General features: G+C 38.8%; 1 protein-coding gene across 1 annotated transcript in view; it reads right to left on the minus strand.

Moving 5' to 3' along the window:
- Positions 1 to 16,559, minus strand: part of LOC139118930 (uncharacterized) — a 30,133-nt gene extending 13,574 nt beyond the window's left edge. Inside the window, exons 1-4 of the mRNA XM_070682496.1 lie at positions 16,413 to 16,559; positions 13,427 to 13,584; positions 11,802 to 11,996; positions 3,761 to 4,043 (exon numbers count right to left, since the gene is read on the minus strand). Of these exons, the coding sequence (XP_070538597.1) occupies positions 3,761 to 4,043; positions 11,802 to 11,996; positions 13,427 to 13,584; positions 16,413 to 16,503 (727 nt within the window). The 5' untranslated portion in view covers positions 16,504 to 16,559. The remainder of the gene's footprint in view (positions 1 to 3,760; positions 4,044 to 11,801; positions 11,997 to 13,426; positions 13,585 to 16,412) is intronic.
- Positions 16,560 to 17,401: the final 842 nt, after the last annotated feature.

Below are 17,401 nucleotides of genomic sequence, written 5' to 3' on the forward strand. Positions count from 1 at the left end.
ATATATGCTGTGGGAAATACTGGCCGCTCATAAGATAAGAAAATAAACTCAATATCTGTACATTTTTATTTATATAGTCACCGTACCACCGACACCCACGAAAACCAAAATTTTCCTGTCCAGGTACCCGCAACTCTGCCACGCGGGCGGTCAACAGGAAATCCACCGTAGGTGTCTACGGCACGCGTATACGCGTATCACCCTGGCGACGTTAATCCAAGTTAATCGACACCACTTACTTATCACCATCGGGAAGGTACTCCTCCCCCCTAGCAAAGACGGGCCCAGCCCTCGAAGCCCTGAGTCATTCGACAAAGCATTGTTATTACAATTTCCTGCATAACATTAACAGCTGAGTTAGCCGGTCAAATCTTCTTGGCAATTACTGGCATTGGTTAAACGGATCAAGTCTTATCTTCTGATGTTCGGATTCGGCCATTTTGGTTCATACTGAATGATTCTCACACGCTGTATTATAGCGCCAGCGAAATGTATTTTGATTTGACGAATACTCATTGGTCCTTTGCTCCCCAGCACTCCAGCTGTGTGCATTATTTGACGAATGGGCGGTCGCGTACTATAAAACCGGTACTATACCTCGGGCCGGGCAGACGATACATTTCAAAGTGAATGGGTTTGTGCACTTCCCGCTGGTGACAAATATGTGTCAAGACTGACCAAAGCACGATGGGATATGGATATTTTCACCAAAACATCGCCAAATTATTCATACTAAGTGCTGTTAGAGCAGTGAGAAGCAAACTTTCATCTGTACAAACATGTTTCGTATAGCATTATATGTGAGCGGATGTGGACTATGTTTTTCGAAAGCAATGACATAAATCAAAGAAGGCTTTGTTGAAGGTGGTGTTTTCTACCATAAAAGACGATATCTGCGATTTTTCACGTGATGAAGGGACGAGAGAAAATGGGCTGAGATTGCTCGTTTGGGAGTTTCTGTCTCACACGAACCGGTGTGAGCCATTCCATCTCAGCCCATAGGGGTGTGGAATTCTGTTATTCTCACCTCCGTGGTACGCTGGGAGTGTAAGAACACCAGTATGGGCTCGATTTTTTTCTCACATTCTGCACTGTCGCACGAGCGAAATGTATATTCGTTTTATGAATGCTCGTTGGTCACTCCCTGTTACCGCGTCGAAGGCATGCGTATTGTTTGACGAATGCGACGGCGCAACACCAGAAATGTCACGTACGGACGACACGGTTCAAAGTGAACGTGTTTTGTGGACTCCTCGTCTATGACAAATAAATGAAAAGAGACAAAATTATATTTTACAGAAGCAACCCAAAATAATGGTTACACGATGTTTTCAGGGGTACAGTGGTGAGAAGAAAATTTCACCAGACTAAACATTTTCGCAAAGCATTTCATGTGAACGGATGTCGCTACATTTTTCAGAGGGAAATGGTATAAATCAAATGGTGTTCGATGCAATCAAATACGATGACTGCAATTTTTGGAAAGTACGGAGGGAACATGAGGACATTTTATTGTATCCCCTCTGTAAGCGACTTATACTCGACGGAATCAGCATGGGTCCCTCGCAGGAGGCTAGGCACCTGTCACATTTTTTCCACCAGGGAGGGGTGGGATGCGGTCTCAAAGGGGGATTCGAGTGTTTTTTTTAACCCACAGGTGAAAAGATATATGTCAAATACCCAAGGATGGGGGAAAAGAGGCAGCATTTTGATAATTTAGGACTTGATAGACTAATATTTTCCCTATAGGCCTAAGGGCCTGTAGTGTGTGAATTCTATACAAGCTAGCTATATCAATGCGTTTTTGATCATGCGGGAATAATGCTCTTGGACACACTATGCAACCGGTGAATAAAACGTATGACAAAAATCCGAGACAAGAAACCGATAATTTTATTATACGAGCTAAGAATGGAACTTTATTCACGAGTATTTCGTCATGGCTTAAGAGCTCAAGAATTTAATCATATTAGAGGGTTTAGTCACACTTGTGTACGCGTACGTCTGACGGCGCGCAGTTGCGTATGCGGACGTCCGTGATTACTTGTGAATATTTTAGTTTAGTTAGGCGTTCCCAATGATTTTGTTGTTTTTTTTCCTCGACAAGAAAATTTTATATGTCTACGTCTGGACGCTCTTATACCTCCCTCTGCCCTCGAATTCAAAATCGGCCGATTTTCTTTGATACATTTATTCATGAGGTTTAAAGAAATCGTGGAGGCTAAACAAGCGTCACAGTGCACACAAACGCGGCCTCGAACTCCGCACCGATGGAGCCCAGGGCTAGCATACTGCATGTACTGATGGACCGTAATTTCGTGTAATTATATCATACCAGTGTATTGATGGCGCAAATGCAGCGATCTGGTTGGTCGAGACGTGAAAAGAACCGTGGTATATTCGCGATATAGCACGGTTGGCACACGCGCGAGCTGTCAGCAAGAGCGAAAATCCTTTTTAGACGTTCCGTGCCAGAGTTTTTATACTGTTATGATATTATAGCACTAAACCACCCAAGCACTGGGTATATCACTCGGTTTTGACCAGTTCACGACATATATGCACTCGCTATCGCTCGTGTATATATTTCGTGAACTGGTCAAAATCTCGTGGTATACCGTCGCTGGGTGTGCTATACTGCTTAACCACTCTATTATTCTACAGAGAGAACTTGAATTACCAGCATCTAAAAAAGTTGCCATTGCACTTTTTTGAGTAAATCTGAATAGGTGATCAAGATTCATGATCATTTACACAAATATTAAGGACATGACTCGAGAACCGAAAAAATTGTATAATTAAATATTCATTAAAAATAACACTTTTCAACACAAAGATTCCTTCGTTGATTCTCAAACTGACTTTGTTTACAGAATAGTATTGAAAGTTCACCAGAAATGTGAATGCTATGCAAAATGTAAAATATTAGTTAACAAACTTTAAATTCAGCCTTTCAAAAAGCACGAATACAATCCAAACGAAAAGACCTTCTCCGATACCATGACAGTTTGTAGCTTGATATTGTTTGCTTTTTTCACTGTAGCCCTTGTGTAACCTTAAGTGGTATACCTCGAGAAAAATTACTTACTCGGTAATTTCACTTTGCATATCTGTACATTGTTATATGACGTACTTTTCTTGCGTTCCGCTTAATGAAAATCGATAATTTTCTTGTGAGCTATACAGAAATTCAAGCGAATTCCTTCGCGTTAAATGACTTAATGACTTGTCGATGGTTATGCAAATTACTCGAGCAAAGTTTGAAAATTGATTATTTGTGCATATAATGTATCTTCTCTTCTCTTTTATGTCTTAGGATATCAAGTGCGCTGCCAAGATTTCGTTCAAAGTTACAAAAATTATATCAATAGTTCGACTTTAAATCTTCGCCAAGATACATGTAGCGTGTACCCTGTAAAAGTCAGTCTCACTCGCGCTCTGCTCAGGACAACTGTCCTTAACTCTTTCGTGTTCAAAATAAATAGTTTTATGTAACAAAGTTCATATTTCCAAGTATTTTAAATCCAAAATAGCAGCAATTCTCTCTGTGGGACACTAGAGTAAAAATCTTTATATTTCGGGTATTTAAAGAACGACTATCCACAGGTTTCAAACTGAGACAATCTACGCAATCTGTCAACCAGACACTAATCGTAAGATTTTAAGTCCAAGAATTGTTCAAGCATGTCATAAATCATGTTATCATCATAAGAAAATGAAGTTCCAAATTTCTACTCAGATCGGATATTTATTGACTAACCTTCTGTGTCGCATGTATCGACGAACTGCACGTCGCTTTCGATTAGGTCGGAGATGCCACTGGGGAATGACGTAATTGTGTACTCGACTGTCACGCCGGTGCTCGCATATACTTTGACGGTGAAAGGTACAGGTAATACACCGTTCGGCTTCAGGTAAAAACCGCCGGAAATCAAACTCATCGAGATCCAAGAGCCGGACACTTGGACTTGCATGGAGGCGACCGGGTAGCGGATGTTCACTGCCTTCATCTCGAACCAATCTTGGCTGGAACCGTCCCTGAACTGTAAAAAGTATTACGAATGAGGTGGTTTGAGGGAAAGTGTTCGATTTCGGGGGGGGGGGGGGGGGGGGGCTTGTTTAAGGAAGTTCTCTTCATAGCATGTAAGTGAACATGAAAGTGTATTCAACAGTTTAACAGGGGACAGTGTTAGCGAAGCTCATAGGTGCCGCCGGCAGCAGTGGCAGTGGCGGGATAAACAGAGCAGTATTTCATTATCACACCTACCAAGAGACTAGTACTGTTAGCTCTTTCTCATCATGTCTTGCTGTACTTTACATTAATGGCATGATCGACCTTTACCTTACCGGTTGAAAAATTTCAAGCGTTCTACTTTCTTTTTTTTTTTTTTTTTTTTTTTTTTTTTTTTTTTTTTTTTTTTTTGATTATATAAGTTGGTCTTTATTCAGTAGTTCTAGGCCATCGGCCCAGCATACTTAACATAGTTAGCATCAATATACAAAAATTGACAGGAAAATAATAATTACAAACACTCAGAAAAATTGATTATCATTTATCTCCTTTCTCACTTTCATAGCGTGAAAAGTGAAAGCGGCTAGACGTTGCATTATATTTGGATCATCAGATGTCATCAGAGAAATAAATTTTCTTTCTGTTGGTGGACTGAAATAATAACGAGGAATATACTTCATCCTCAAGTTATCAAAAAAAGTACAAAGTAAAACAAAATGGTATTCATTTTCGACTTCGTTACTATCACATAGTAAACACACTCTTTCATTTGCATCATTTTCAATTTTCTGTCAGTCTCAATACGCAAATAGTGAGAAGAGCATCTCAATCGAGCTAACATAGACATGTTGTACATTAATTTTGACAACAGAAAGATATTTTTCTGGTGTAAGTGAACACTTAAGTTCTCGATAACAAGAAAGTTTATCAAGGCTACAAATTTCACTGTACCAATGGTCATGCAAATAACTCTTTAAGTTCTCTACAAAAGTACATATGAAGCTATTCTCATCGGGAACTTCTTGTTGCTCCCATACTTCTTGCAAATTACAGAGACACAGTAAGTTTTTTACGTGGTGTATCCATGTGGGTTTCGACCTGACACCAGATTTATCAATGTGATATAGCATTTCATAACACTTCCTTGGATAGCGGTTTCTGGCATTTTTAAAAGTTTACACCAATATTTAACACATTTTTTGGCTGTATATAAGTAAACTGGAAATCTGCCACACTCGCCCAACACTGCAACATTTGGGGTATTACCTGAAACACCAAGAAAACTCTTACATGCCAAATACTGGATTCTTTCAAGATAATCATATTTTGCATAACCCCATACTTCTGAGCCATAGGTCAGTATTGGCAACACCATTGAATCAAAAATCTTGAAAAAAGTATCATATGTAAAACGACCTGTCTTGTTACTCGCTCTAATAATACCCATTAGTACTTTTCTTGCTTGTTGTGCAAGTGTTTTTGTGGACATTGTCCACTGCAACCTACAGGAAAACAGAATACCCAAATACTTATAATACGACACAACGTTAACTTTTTCTCCATTATAAAACCATTTTTCTGTTTTTGCAAGGTAACCACCAGCTTAAATACCACTACTTTGGTCTTCTTTAAGTTTACCGTCATTTTCCATTTTTTACAATAGGAGTGCAAAGAATTCAAAAGGCGCTGCAGACCAATTACAGTGTCAGAAAAAAGTACAACGTCATCTGCGAATAATAAACATAATATTTCAGTTAAAGCAGGAGAAAGTTGTATACCACGCTGACCACTATTCTGTACATCAGGAAAAAGGAAAACAGAAATGGGCTGAGCATACATCCCTGTCGAACTCCGACCGGGCAGTTGAAATATCAGTAAAATTACAATTGATTCTCACACAAGATTTAACGTCATTATACATGGCATTCAAAATTTTAAACATTTTTCCATTAATACCTCCTTTCAAAAGTATGAACCAAAGTCTCTGACGTTCAACAGTGTCAAATGCTTTTGCAAAATCAACAAAGGCACAATAAAACTTACCACGTTTCCTCGATAAATATTTTTGGATGACTGACTGCAAAATAAAAATGTTATCTACTGTTGAATACCCATGTCGAAAACCTGCTTGTGTTTCATCGATTTTTTCAAGTGCATCTGCCCAAAATGTAAGACGATTATTCAAAATCGAAGTGAAAATCTTACTAAAAATGCTCAATAAAGAAATCCCTCTGTAATTGTCAGGAGAATTAGATGAACCACTTTTATGAAGAGGTACAATGATTGCCTTAGACCAATCTCTTGGGAAGATACCAGCATCAAATAGTCTATTGAAAAGGATATTCAAATATGGTGTCAAAAAATGACTTGTGGATTTAAAAAATTCTCCCAACAGCAAGTCAGGACCAGCTGATTTGCCATTTTTCAATTTTTTGATAGCCCTTTCAATTTCATCATTTGTAATAGGACTATTTAAGAAGTCCCAATTTAACTCTGATTCGTGGTTTACAATGTCATCTACAGAGCTTATCATACTATCTAGTTCATCAGAAAGGGAAAAGTCATCGTTAACAGATACATTACTTTGAAATAAATTGTTGAAATAATCGTAAAATACATCGGGATGGATGTCATTTTGGACTCGACGCACAGACATACAGCGCCTTACAGAAGCCCAAAACTGTTTCGAATCTGTGAAAGCAAGAATTGACAATTTTGCCTTTTGTTCATTTAAAAAAGAACGTCTTTTGTTTCGACAAACATTTCTAAATTCATTTCTGGCATCTTTATACAATTTCAACTCTGTTTCGCCACTGTTATTTCTAAATTTTCTCAGAAAACAATATTTCTTTTTCTTTAAGGAAATACACTCATTGTCAAACCAAATAGGCTGTTGTCTATGATTTGGCCTGGTCGGCGAAATTTTCTTTACCATGTTACAGTGTTCAGCAGCGTACATAAAGGCACTGCCAAGTTTATCAATAAATTCGCTACACTAAAATCAGGCAATAGAATAACATCTTCAAGACCATTATTTGCCATAAACAGCTGAACAGAGTTAGAAAAATCAGTCTCTTTTTCAGAAACCCATGAGCATTTACGTAAAACTCGATTACACATGTGATCTGTACTGATAGCATTTTGTTTCACTGACACATTGAAGCTAATGAAAATGACAAAGGAAAATGGTCAGATTCACTGCGTAGTTCTATTGAAAAGGATTGAACACTTGTGAAAAGTTCTGAAGATACCAATGTGTAATCTACAACACTTGCACCCGTGTTAGCAGTACATGTAAATTCTCCCTTATTCCGATCAACACCAACTCTGCCATTCAAGATATGTAAATTGTAAGTACAGCACAGTGACAAGAGAGATCGACCATACAAATTTACATCTTTGTCTTTTGACACTCGTGTCAAATTAAAGAGTCATTATCATAATTATATGAAGAATCAATGACATACTCAGTATTGTCATCCATGATATAATCAGGTTCTTCACCTGTACGAGCGTTGAAGTCACCTGTGATGATGACATAACCTCTGGTAGATTTGAAAGAATCTCAGACAATTCATTTTCGAAAAGTTCAACACCATCTGTAGATGTCAAAATATCATAGACTTTCGAATATCGTGGTGATATGTAAACACTACAAAACAACACATCTTTATCCAGAGTAAAGATTTGTCCCTTGAAAAGTAAAAAAATACAGTCATGTAGTTTGGAAGTGATTTTTGTAACATACGGAACAAGTTTGTTACGTATTACTGTGCAAACACCGCCTGGATAACGACCATGATCGGTGATTCTTTTTCGCACTCTGTTAAAGACAGTGAAACCAGGAAAATTACAGTCAAACTGAGATGCATTTACGGACCATGTTTCTATGAAGGAAATGACATCATAGTTCAGTATATAATTAGCAAAATCAAAAGACGGAAGTTTGTTTTTTAAACCTTGTATATTCCATGTTAAAAAAGATACTGAATCTATACCTGGGCCTTGGCCGAGTCCTCAGTCTTTTCGTGCAGTGCCATGCATCCTACTCTGTGATCGAGTTTGTCGACGTTCGCGTTCTGTATTTCTGTTCGTAGTTGTACCGTCCTGTACAGTTCTTTCGTTTTCACTTGTCTGTCTGTCTTCAATTTTCAGTTTACCGTTCTTGTAATAACCGCGCTTACCTTGCTTTCTCAGTTCCGATAGTGTTTTTCGTTGGCGCTTTGTCAGGTCGTTTCCGATACCGATACCCGAGTCTCTCAATATCGGCCTTTCCTTCAGTGCAAGCAGTTTATCAGAAAAATGATGGAACTTGACGACAATCGGACGCGGCTGGTCTTTCCATTGTACTGATACTCGGTGCGCCCGGACGACATCCCTATCATTCCATACCTTGCTTTTCACGTTTTCATTCAGGATATCGACCACTTTACTCTTACACTGATCGAAACTCTCACCTTGTTCTTCTTGTATACCATACAATCTGATATTGTCTCTTCTAGAGAAGGACTCAAGTCTATCTGTGTCATCTTCGAGACTATCCAGTCTTTCAGATATCTCATCGAGCTTTTGTGAAACGGCGGCCAGATCATATCCAGTAACACGATTTTCTTCTTTCAGTTCATTTATTTCTGACCGCATTGATTGGACATTTCTTTTAACATCAGTGAATTCGTTCTTCAGATCCAAACAAGACGTTTTCAGTTCTGCTTGTGTATTTTTCAAGTCCTGCATTTCTTGTCTCAGCTCTCTTCCCGTATTTCTCATTTCTTTGAGTATTTCCTCCTTCAATGATTCCATAGCTTGAACAATGTCCTTTTGTGGCCCTGGATTTAGCTCGATGTCACCGGCTAGTTGCAGCAATCGTACGACAAACGGCCGATCGACGTGTGAATTGTCCGCAATTGTACAAATATGTGACGAAACGCTCTGCACCTGGAAGCAGGACCATTTTGTTGTTGGACTTTCGAAGCTACATGACTCAAAACAAGTTTCAAACGGCAAAATCATATGGCAGTTGTTTCGGTTTGTTAGCATCAGTCTTCCAGAATCTTCTAACCACAGAAAGTAGAGATTTGATGACTGTGTCAATAAACTCGCACCAACAACAGTGAACGTACATACCAAACAGCATGCTATGAGGCGGTACACCAGCTCATTTGCATAGGTCCAAGTTGTTGTCGGGCAGTAGAACTCGATGGACACATTTCTCCAGTTTTTTGGCTGAATGAAACAACCTATCCGTATTCTCCACGCACAAACGTCTAGACCCATCTCAAATACGATTACTCAGTTGAATTTCGAAATCGATAGCTGGGATATAAGTCGTCAGAAAGTTTTTTCTCAGAGCGACGTGAACGTGGGACCTGTCACTTTGGCTCCAGTCACGTCAAGCGTTCTACTTTTAGAGTATTGAAATGGTGGTACCAATATCGACCATATCCTGCTACAGCTTTTCTTACTGCTTTAAGGCAGAGGGTGTACTTTAATTATCGATATTTGCTCCAATTTAGGAAAATATCAATAAGGAGTCATAGACGCGTTTCTTACTGCATGAATATACAAACAGGAAATCAAAAAATGAAACCACTCAAATCTGACGACTGCGGTGAAATTATGATAATGTACTTCTCCAGCTGTGACGTCTCACTTTGTATTGTGTTTGCCGACTCTTTTATAAGATATACAGTGCCCTTTACAGAACTACCTGTGGGCATTGCTATGCTAGCTAACTTCACTGCATTGTGAGCTTAGGAAAATGTCAACATCATTTTCTTGAAAGGTTTACAGTATATTCGGTAAGGTAGCACGTGCCTCGAAAGCAGAAAAGACTTTTGGATGTTTGCTCAAACTTTCCTCAGTGAAACTTTCTGCCATTCTCTTACCAAATCAAGAATAAAAATCAGGGGTCACCGAGCAAACTTTTTTATAAGCGAGGCAAATTACCTTACAAAAGTTTGAAAGCTATCGCACTTAAGATGACGTTTCGCGCGTTCGTTTTTACTATCCTAAAAAATATGTGAATTTGCCATATTTATGTTAGTAACTGCAAGGTAAATCTTCAGATTGACAGAGTATCATACTGACAACTTGAATCCAACATACAATACAAATAACATTTCACAAAGAATTTCAACAAATCTCGTGTGCTTCAGGAAAGTGTATTTGCATATGCAAATCATTGAACAGGAAACTGTGAAATGCATTTGACATAACCATTTTATCTGGTGACGTATGGCGATGTTAATCAACTTCCATCAAATTTAGGGCAGCTTTTTTAAAACGATCCACTTCCTCCTGATAAAGTTAATGTGTATATTCAGGCCAAATATGGAAACCCTGCCCACTAAAATCTATTCGATTCTTTGCATTTACTAAGTACATAATGTGCAAAAAGTTTCAGTTCTATCTGACCTGTAGATTTTTTAGAAATCGTGACCACAGATAGCTGGGTTGACTGACAGACAGACGAAGAGGCAGAGTAGACAGGCCAAGCAGATAGGTAGAGACAATCAGACAGATAGACAGACAGAGACAGAGCGACAGACAGACAGACAGACAGACAGACGACAGACAGACGACAATCAGACAGACAGACAGACAGACAGACAGACAGACAGACAGACAGAGGAAGCATTATATTTCCAATGTAAAAACATGGGAGCTGAAACGAAAGACGCAAAACCAAAATCGCTGACTGGACCGGCTTTCTACCGATTTCGAAATTCATAGGGAAACATCATTGCTACAGTGTTTTAATTTTCAGTACCCCACTTTTGTCATCGCAAATCGAAGTTTTTCTGTAGCACGTCACTTTAGAACTTGTGATGAAAGAAAATGATAGCGCTTTAATTTGAATCTCCTCGCGGCTTATTTGATGGCTGAACTTTGTCTGTAGGTAAAAATAAGCCGATTTACGATTCGCTCATCTCCCTGCGATACAATATAACTCGGGATCAACAACATATTGCATATGCAAATATAAAGATTATGACATTGATTTTGATTGGTGTCTATACGAAAATCGACATCGCAGTCAGGGTTAAGGTAATATGCACCTCGAAAGTGAAAGACTTAAACTTTTGCTCAAACTTTCCTCAGTGAAAGTTTCAACCATTCTCTTACCGAAGCAAGAATAAAAATCAGGGGTCACCGTGCAAACTTTGGTACTAGAGAGACAAATAACTTGCGATTTCTCTATATTTGAAATTCAAAATGGCCGCCATCCCTGTGTTAACTCTATGAGAAAAAATAAAATTTTCGATTTTCGAAAAACTAAGACAGTGAAAACTTTTCTTTCGCCAAGAGCTCCAAAATGAGCCCCCACAAGTGGTAGGTCAGAAGAAAATTGATAAAATTTGAAGGCCCGAATATCTCTCCCCGAGGTGCGTTGTACCTTAAATTCTCGATTTTGCCACCTAAGTGACTTATAAAAATCTCATGCGCGCTATGCGGTCGATCATATTTTCAATATAGCTGAAACGCATAAGATTAAAGAAGCGAAAGTAACCTTTTAGGATATATGGTACTTTAAAGCCAGCAATGTCTAGAAATAGGAAAACATTATTGATTTTAGCTAGTTTAACAAGCAAACAGAATTTTCTGCCGTGACAGCAATTACATTTGTGCAAAAAAGTATTGTAACATCGCTATCTCAAACTTTTGCCGTTGTGAGAAGTCGACTTTTTACCCACAACGCTTTTCATTATTATGTAGTTTGCCTCCCTAGCCAAAGACAAAAACTGTTTAAAGCAGTGACAATTGCTAAAATCCATAAACCAAATCGTACCTGAAATTTTATGTTCCCTACATCCGGGCATGCAACGATTTCCCAATTGACGCTAGCTGGATTCGATGCAGAGATCTGGCTCATAATCGAAGACGGGAGCAGGACGCCATTCAAAGCTCCACCGCCAAAGTCCTGGACAACTGTGACAGTAACGCTACCTGAGGATCCCGTGACTTTTATACACTGCCCACAAACCTGTTAATTCGATCAATGGATCAATCAGTCAATGGATAGATCAATCGATCTGTTGATCAGTACAAAATCATCATTGCCATCATCACCTACCAGCATCATCATCATCATCATCATCATCATCATCACAACCACCACCACCATCAGCAGCATTATGATCATGACCATTACTGTTTCCATTTGCATCTATCAGGCATCGATAATCTTTTCTTCAGAATTCTAATCAAAACCTCACGCAATATTCAGTAAACGATTTATTTATTCTGATGAACTTCGTTTTGTTTCGTTGACATCGAGTGATAACGATTCGTTTGAGTGGCAGTGATTCGACAGGCAGCGACACTTTTTTGTAATTTGATGATCAATCCAAATAATATACCTTATCTACATACCCATAGAAAGTTATATTTCGATTTAAACCAGCTCCAACGCACCGCTGTCTTCATTGTAACATAGAAATCATATTATCGATTTGTCAATACCAGTGAATTTTCTGACGTCATCCCCAAGATTATTACAAATAATGTATCTACTTATCCAGCATCATGGCCCAAAGTGTTTCCTACTTAAAAATTCGCTGGCATTGCCAAAAGTATAAAATAATGGCAATAACGTACCCCCTCCCGGCTCATATTGAACTCAAGCAAACTTTGCGCTCAATAATGTACACGGTTTCGCCTCGTACATTTTATCGTGCAAAGTTTTACGATCAACTTTTGCACAATATCACAGAGAAAATCTGTCCTGGATTGTAACGATTACGGTACAAGAAACACGTTAGAACGACTTTTTATACGAATGCTAAGCTTACAGTGTTGAAGTAAAGTTCAATTTTATTCTTCCATTTCAGAAAGACGGCATTAAAAATACTTTAAAGGCGCCCTTCTCAATCTCTAATTCTCATATTAGTAGATGCTCGAAGCGCTCGTAAACACGTTGTGAACATTTTGTTTCGCATTGACATTTTTATCAACTAAATTAATTTCCTGTCAGATACCTAATACATAAACGTGGTTTCATCTGCATCATATATTAAGGTAGTATGCAGCTCGAAAGTGAAAGACTTAAACTTTTGCTCAAACTTTCCAAAATAAAATTGTCAACCATTCCCTTTCAACCATTCTCTTTTCAAATCAAGAATAAAAAATCCGTGCAAAGTTTGGAACTAGCGAAACAAATTACCCAACACTTTGCGATATTTGAAATTCAAAATGGCCGCCATCCCCATGTTAACCCTATGGGGTGAAATTAAACTTTGGATTTCCCGAAAAGACGGTTAAAGTTTTTCTTTCTCCAAGAGCTTTAAAATGAGCCGCCATAAGTGGTAGATCAGAAAAGAATTGTAGAAATTTGAGAGTCCGAATATCTGTCCCCGAGGCGCGTTCACGCTTTGAATTGCGCACGTTAAAGGAAAATGTAAAGACTGCTTTTACCTGACCACTCCCAAAATTACTTAGACCAGCCAAATAGTTACTCGACGAAGGTATCTGGCACGCCGCATAGACACCGGTAATGCCTCCCGTGGAAACGGCCGTGCCACTGTACGGTCCACCGAGCTGGTCACATGTCGGGTTCCCAGAACACGTGACAACTGAAATAGACACATATACAGTCAATAAGAATTAGCACAACATCTTCACGCAATTATATCATGAAATGTCGAAGAAATTTTATCTACAAATAGATACAACAGGTTTAATAAAATGATCACCGGGAAAGAAATTCTCTACAGTAATTGAAAATGAAATATTTGAATTCTTTCCATGTGAAATTAAGTCATTCGAAAGTAATTAGCTAATTTTTAACCACAGCGGGAAGTATCTTGTGGACTGAATGAGTTTGTCGAAGTTTTTCATTGTTTTTAAGACCACTGTATAAACATCACCGCGTCGTACCTCCCTTCATTGTAGATTGTCATAGAAAAGACCTTGCATTCCCTGTGCTGCAATCGCATCACAAGTACATCAAACGTGTTGCTTAAAGCGAGCAATGCAGCCATGACAAACAGTAAAGGTTATAGGAATCAACATAGTTAAGAAAAAATTGTAATAGACATGGTGCAGACGTTCATGGCTACACTGAGCCACACAGGCTGATTTCTCAGCCTGACATAAGATTTCGAAAGATAGGTGATAATGCTCAGGAGTTCACTTCATTATCTGTCACCTGGTAGTGACGACACAGTGAACATATCTGACCTGCATCTATCAATTATAATTTGATGTCTGGTGACACTTTGATGTGAGGGATGGATGATGCGTAAAAGTCCTTACGTTTTGTTTTTTATCTGTGTGCTTTTTTTGTAGGAGTCGCTTTTTGAGGTTTTTTTGGGGGCTTGTATTGTTTTGGTTTTTGCATAGGAATGTATATATTACAGGAAACCACAGCCCCCACTGTAGGGAGTGCAGTATTACGCTGTTGCTTAACCCTTTGAGCGCCAAAGTCAATTTATGTCACCTTTACAAAATATACCCCAGTCAATGTTTTTCAGATTTTTGCCAAAATTTTGATAAAAAGCTCTAGCCAATGAAATGTGATGTCCATTTTGTTCAAAATTATCAAAAATGTACAGGAAAATTCATTAAAAAATGGTAAAATGTTGCACTAAATTTGGTGGGAAAAATTACGGCTCTCAAAGGGTCAATGCCTTGCTCGACACTCCGCTGGATGCAAAATGTTGCCTGCGTGCAATCGAACCAAAACGGCGGAGGTTAAATCCCTGCAGTAGGGAAGCGTCAAGAGAGATGTAGGAATTAAAAACTACGCTCTGAAATATTGATAATCGGTATTAAACCTTCGTTGTCATGACTACGTCACTGGTCAGTCATTGTAAAGCAAACCTTAAGTCTAAAAGAAAATACCGTTTTCATTTGTGGGTACAAAGAGCCCGGAGGCGAAATTCTGTCAACCTTCTTTCTTGATTTAGAAACTCATTAAGGCTTTACTGAGAAGCTTACATGATGTCCGAGGCCAGACGTTTTATTAATTTCCGCTGCATTGTCTTCGCTAATAAATTAACTTCATTTTCCTTGATAAGGTTCGTGTTTGCTTTTCAAATATTGTCGCGATTAAACTTTAAAAACATAGGGGAAATATCGCTGTTTTATTGTGCATTTTTCCTCGTTCATATCTATGCTCAAGGGGCATGAACAGTGGCTGTTTTGGACTGGTCTAGTTTTAATTTTGAGAAACGATACTTCCTATTGGTCTCCTTGTATTACACTTCGCTCGCAGATACCTTGGCAATATCTTGCAATCGACGTTTGCTATAAAACAATGCGATTTGTCAGTCACACGGTCAAAAAACGTGGACGCGTGTTTGTCGCGTGTTTGACTCTCTGTGCAATTAAACTGTATTTATAGAGCGCCCGGATTGATATTGAACAAATTTGTCATACGGTGATGACTTAAAGAGCACGATATTTTCGCAACATAAGCTTAGCATGAAAGAGAGTGTTTGCGGTAGCTTCTGATGGTTCTACATTTGAAACTCTGGGTGTTATTACAGTGGCTAATTGAGGAGTAAACCATACACTGGCGTAAAGAACTTCGATCAGCTGTATGATCTTTCTCATTGCAACGAGAACATTAAAAGCTATAGTGAAGGACATGTATATTTGTCACTTGTTTTAGTATCACATGTATCAAAGACCAAGAAATGCCCGCTAGCTGTGATCTCACACATATACATGTGTTCTGAGCGTTAATACTGTTATAGGAGTACAACACAGAAGCATACAGTAAGAAGGGTGATCCTGACTCTGAGACTCATATTCGGCCCGGGAATCTAAAAATGTAACCATTATTTTGTGTTCTACAGCCTATGTGAGACTTGTAAAGAAAATATCTCTATGAAAATCGAAATTTGATACTTTGAATAGACTTAAAAAGGAGTGCGGCGGTCACTTTAAAATATCGGTGAATTAAGGTTATATTGTCATATCTACAAATTTGCTTTTTGACTTCTATTTCTAAATGGTATTTTTGTTTTGGATTATAAAAAAGCATAATTCAGAGTGTCGTCGAAATAGTTCAAAAGGAAACGTTGAAAACCTTGCTTTCGATGTGATCGGGAACTTGAATTTTACATTATCCCAATAAATCGCGTGGAAACACTTTGCTGACAAGAAAACTAACGGTGTTTAGATCTGCTCTAATTCAATTGTTCTTATAGTTCTCGCCCCTCGATTACAGTTGCAGAAAAGCTGATTGACTATCGATTCGGTTGGTAATTAAGGCAACGAAGGCGTTTTAAAACAGAACAGCTCATGTCAACAGTATTCTCCAGTGGGCAATTTATTTTATTTTCGGCTGTTACAGCGGCCAACAAACGTACGTCGCTCGAAAGTCATCAGCTAACGAGTCGGTTCGACGAAACGCTAGGTCAATTCAAAGAAATGTTCTACTCACAGTACTTACCTATTACCATGAACAACAAAACCAATACGGAGAATATGTCAAACACCAAGTTCATCGCGCTGGCCAGTTTGCGAGATGGAAAACCTGGCATGGAGAATCCCGGGACGAAGTCACTCTTTCGGTTGAAGGAAGACCAGTTACGCAGTTCAAATTGAACGTCACAGTTCATCGTCCCATCAAATGACCCTGATTATCGAAAAAACATTAACAGGCGGGTTTTCATTGGATTTGACGGCTGTCAGTCAAAATCCATATAATGTTTGTCATCTAACAGCAGCCGAGAAAGAGGCGTGTCGTCTGATTTAGTAAAAGGTACTAATTGACATCTTTATCGCATTCTTCAACTCAGTCGATATCAGTCGTCTCGGATAATATTTTCACAGTTTTTTGCCACAGGAGCCCGAGTTATTACTGCCCGGAAAGAGTCTTCTACAATAAAGGCCAGTCAGAGATTCTGAACCGTAGCCGTCCTTTTGCATTTAGCAATACACAGTTTTAATTAATTAAATCTTCAGCATTATATGACCTTGTAATCGTTTAACGTCAGTGCCGTTTATTCTATTACGCACATTCTTTCCATTAGTGATTTTCTTGTATTCTCAGATGTTAATAATTTCTCTGGTATATCTCTTCGCTCTTTTACCTTTGGCAGTATAAGGCAGTTAGAGAACGAGTATGAAGGTGGTACGGGCCACAACAACGTTTGGGGTCTCAGTCTGGTGAAACTTGGAGGTGGGAAAATATTCTCGTATGATGCTGGAGCAAGATAATTGTGACATTTTTGCGAGGTAGAGTGGGAATTTGCCTCCGAGGGCAGCCGATGTGGGAGGCAGCAGGTCCATTGTGCAGAGTTGCGTTATATCACAGGTGGTTGTATATTTACTCAAAACGAAATGTACAAGTGAAGCCACCTACGGCCTGCAGAACGCTTTGGGAAAAGGCAAAAGTCAAAAGTCACATTCCATCCAGCGCAAAATTCTAACGTCTCC

The sequence above is a fragment of the Ptychodera flava genome, chromosome 19, assembly GCF_041260155.1.
Source record: "Ptychodera flava strain L36383 chromosome 19, AS_Pfla_20210202, whole genome shotgun sequence".
In the NCBI taxonomy this organism is placed as follows: domain Eukaryota; kingdom Metazoa; phylum Hemichordata; class Enteropneusta; family Ptychoderidae; genus Ptychodera; species Ptychodera flava.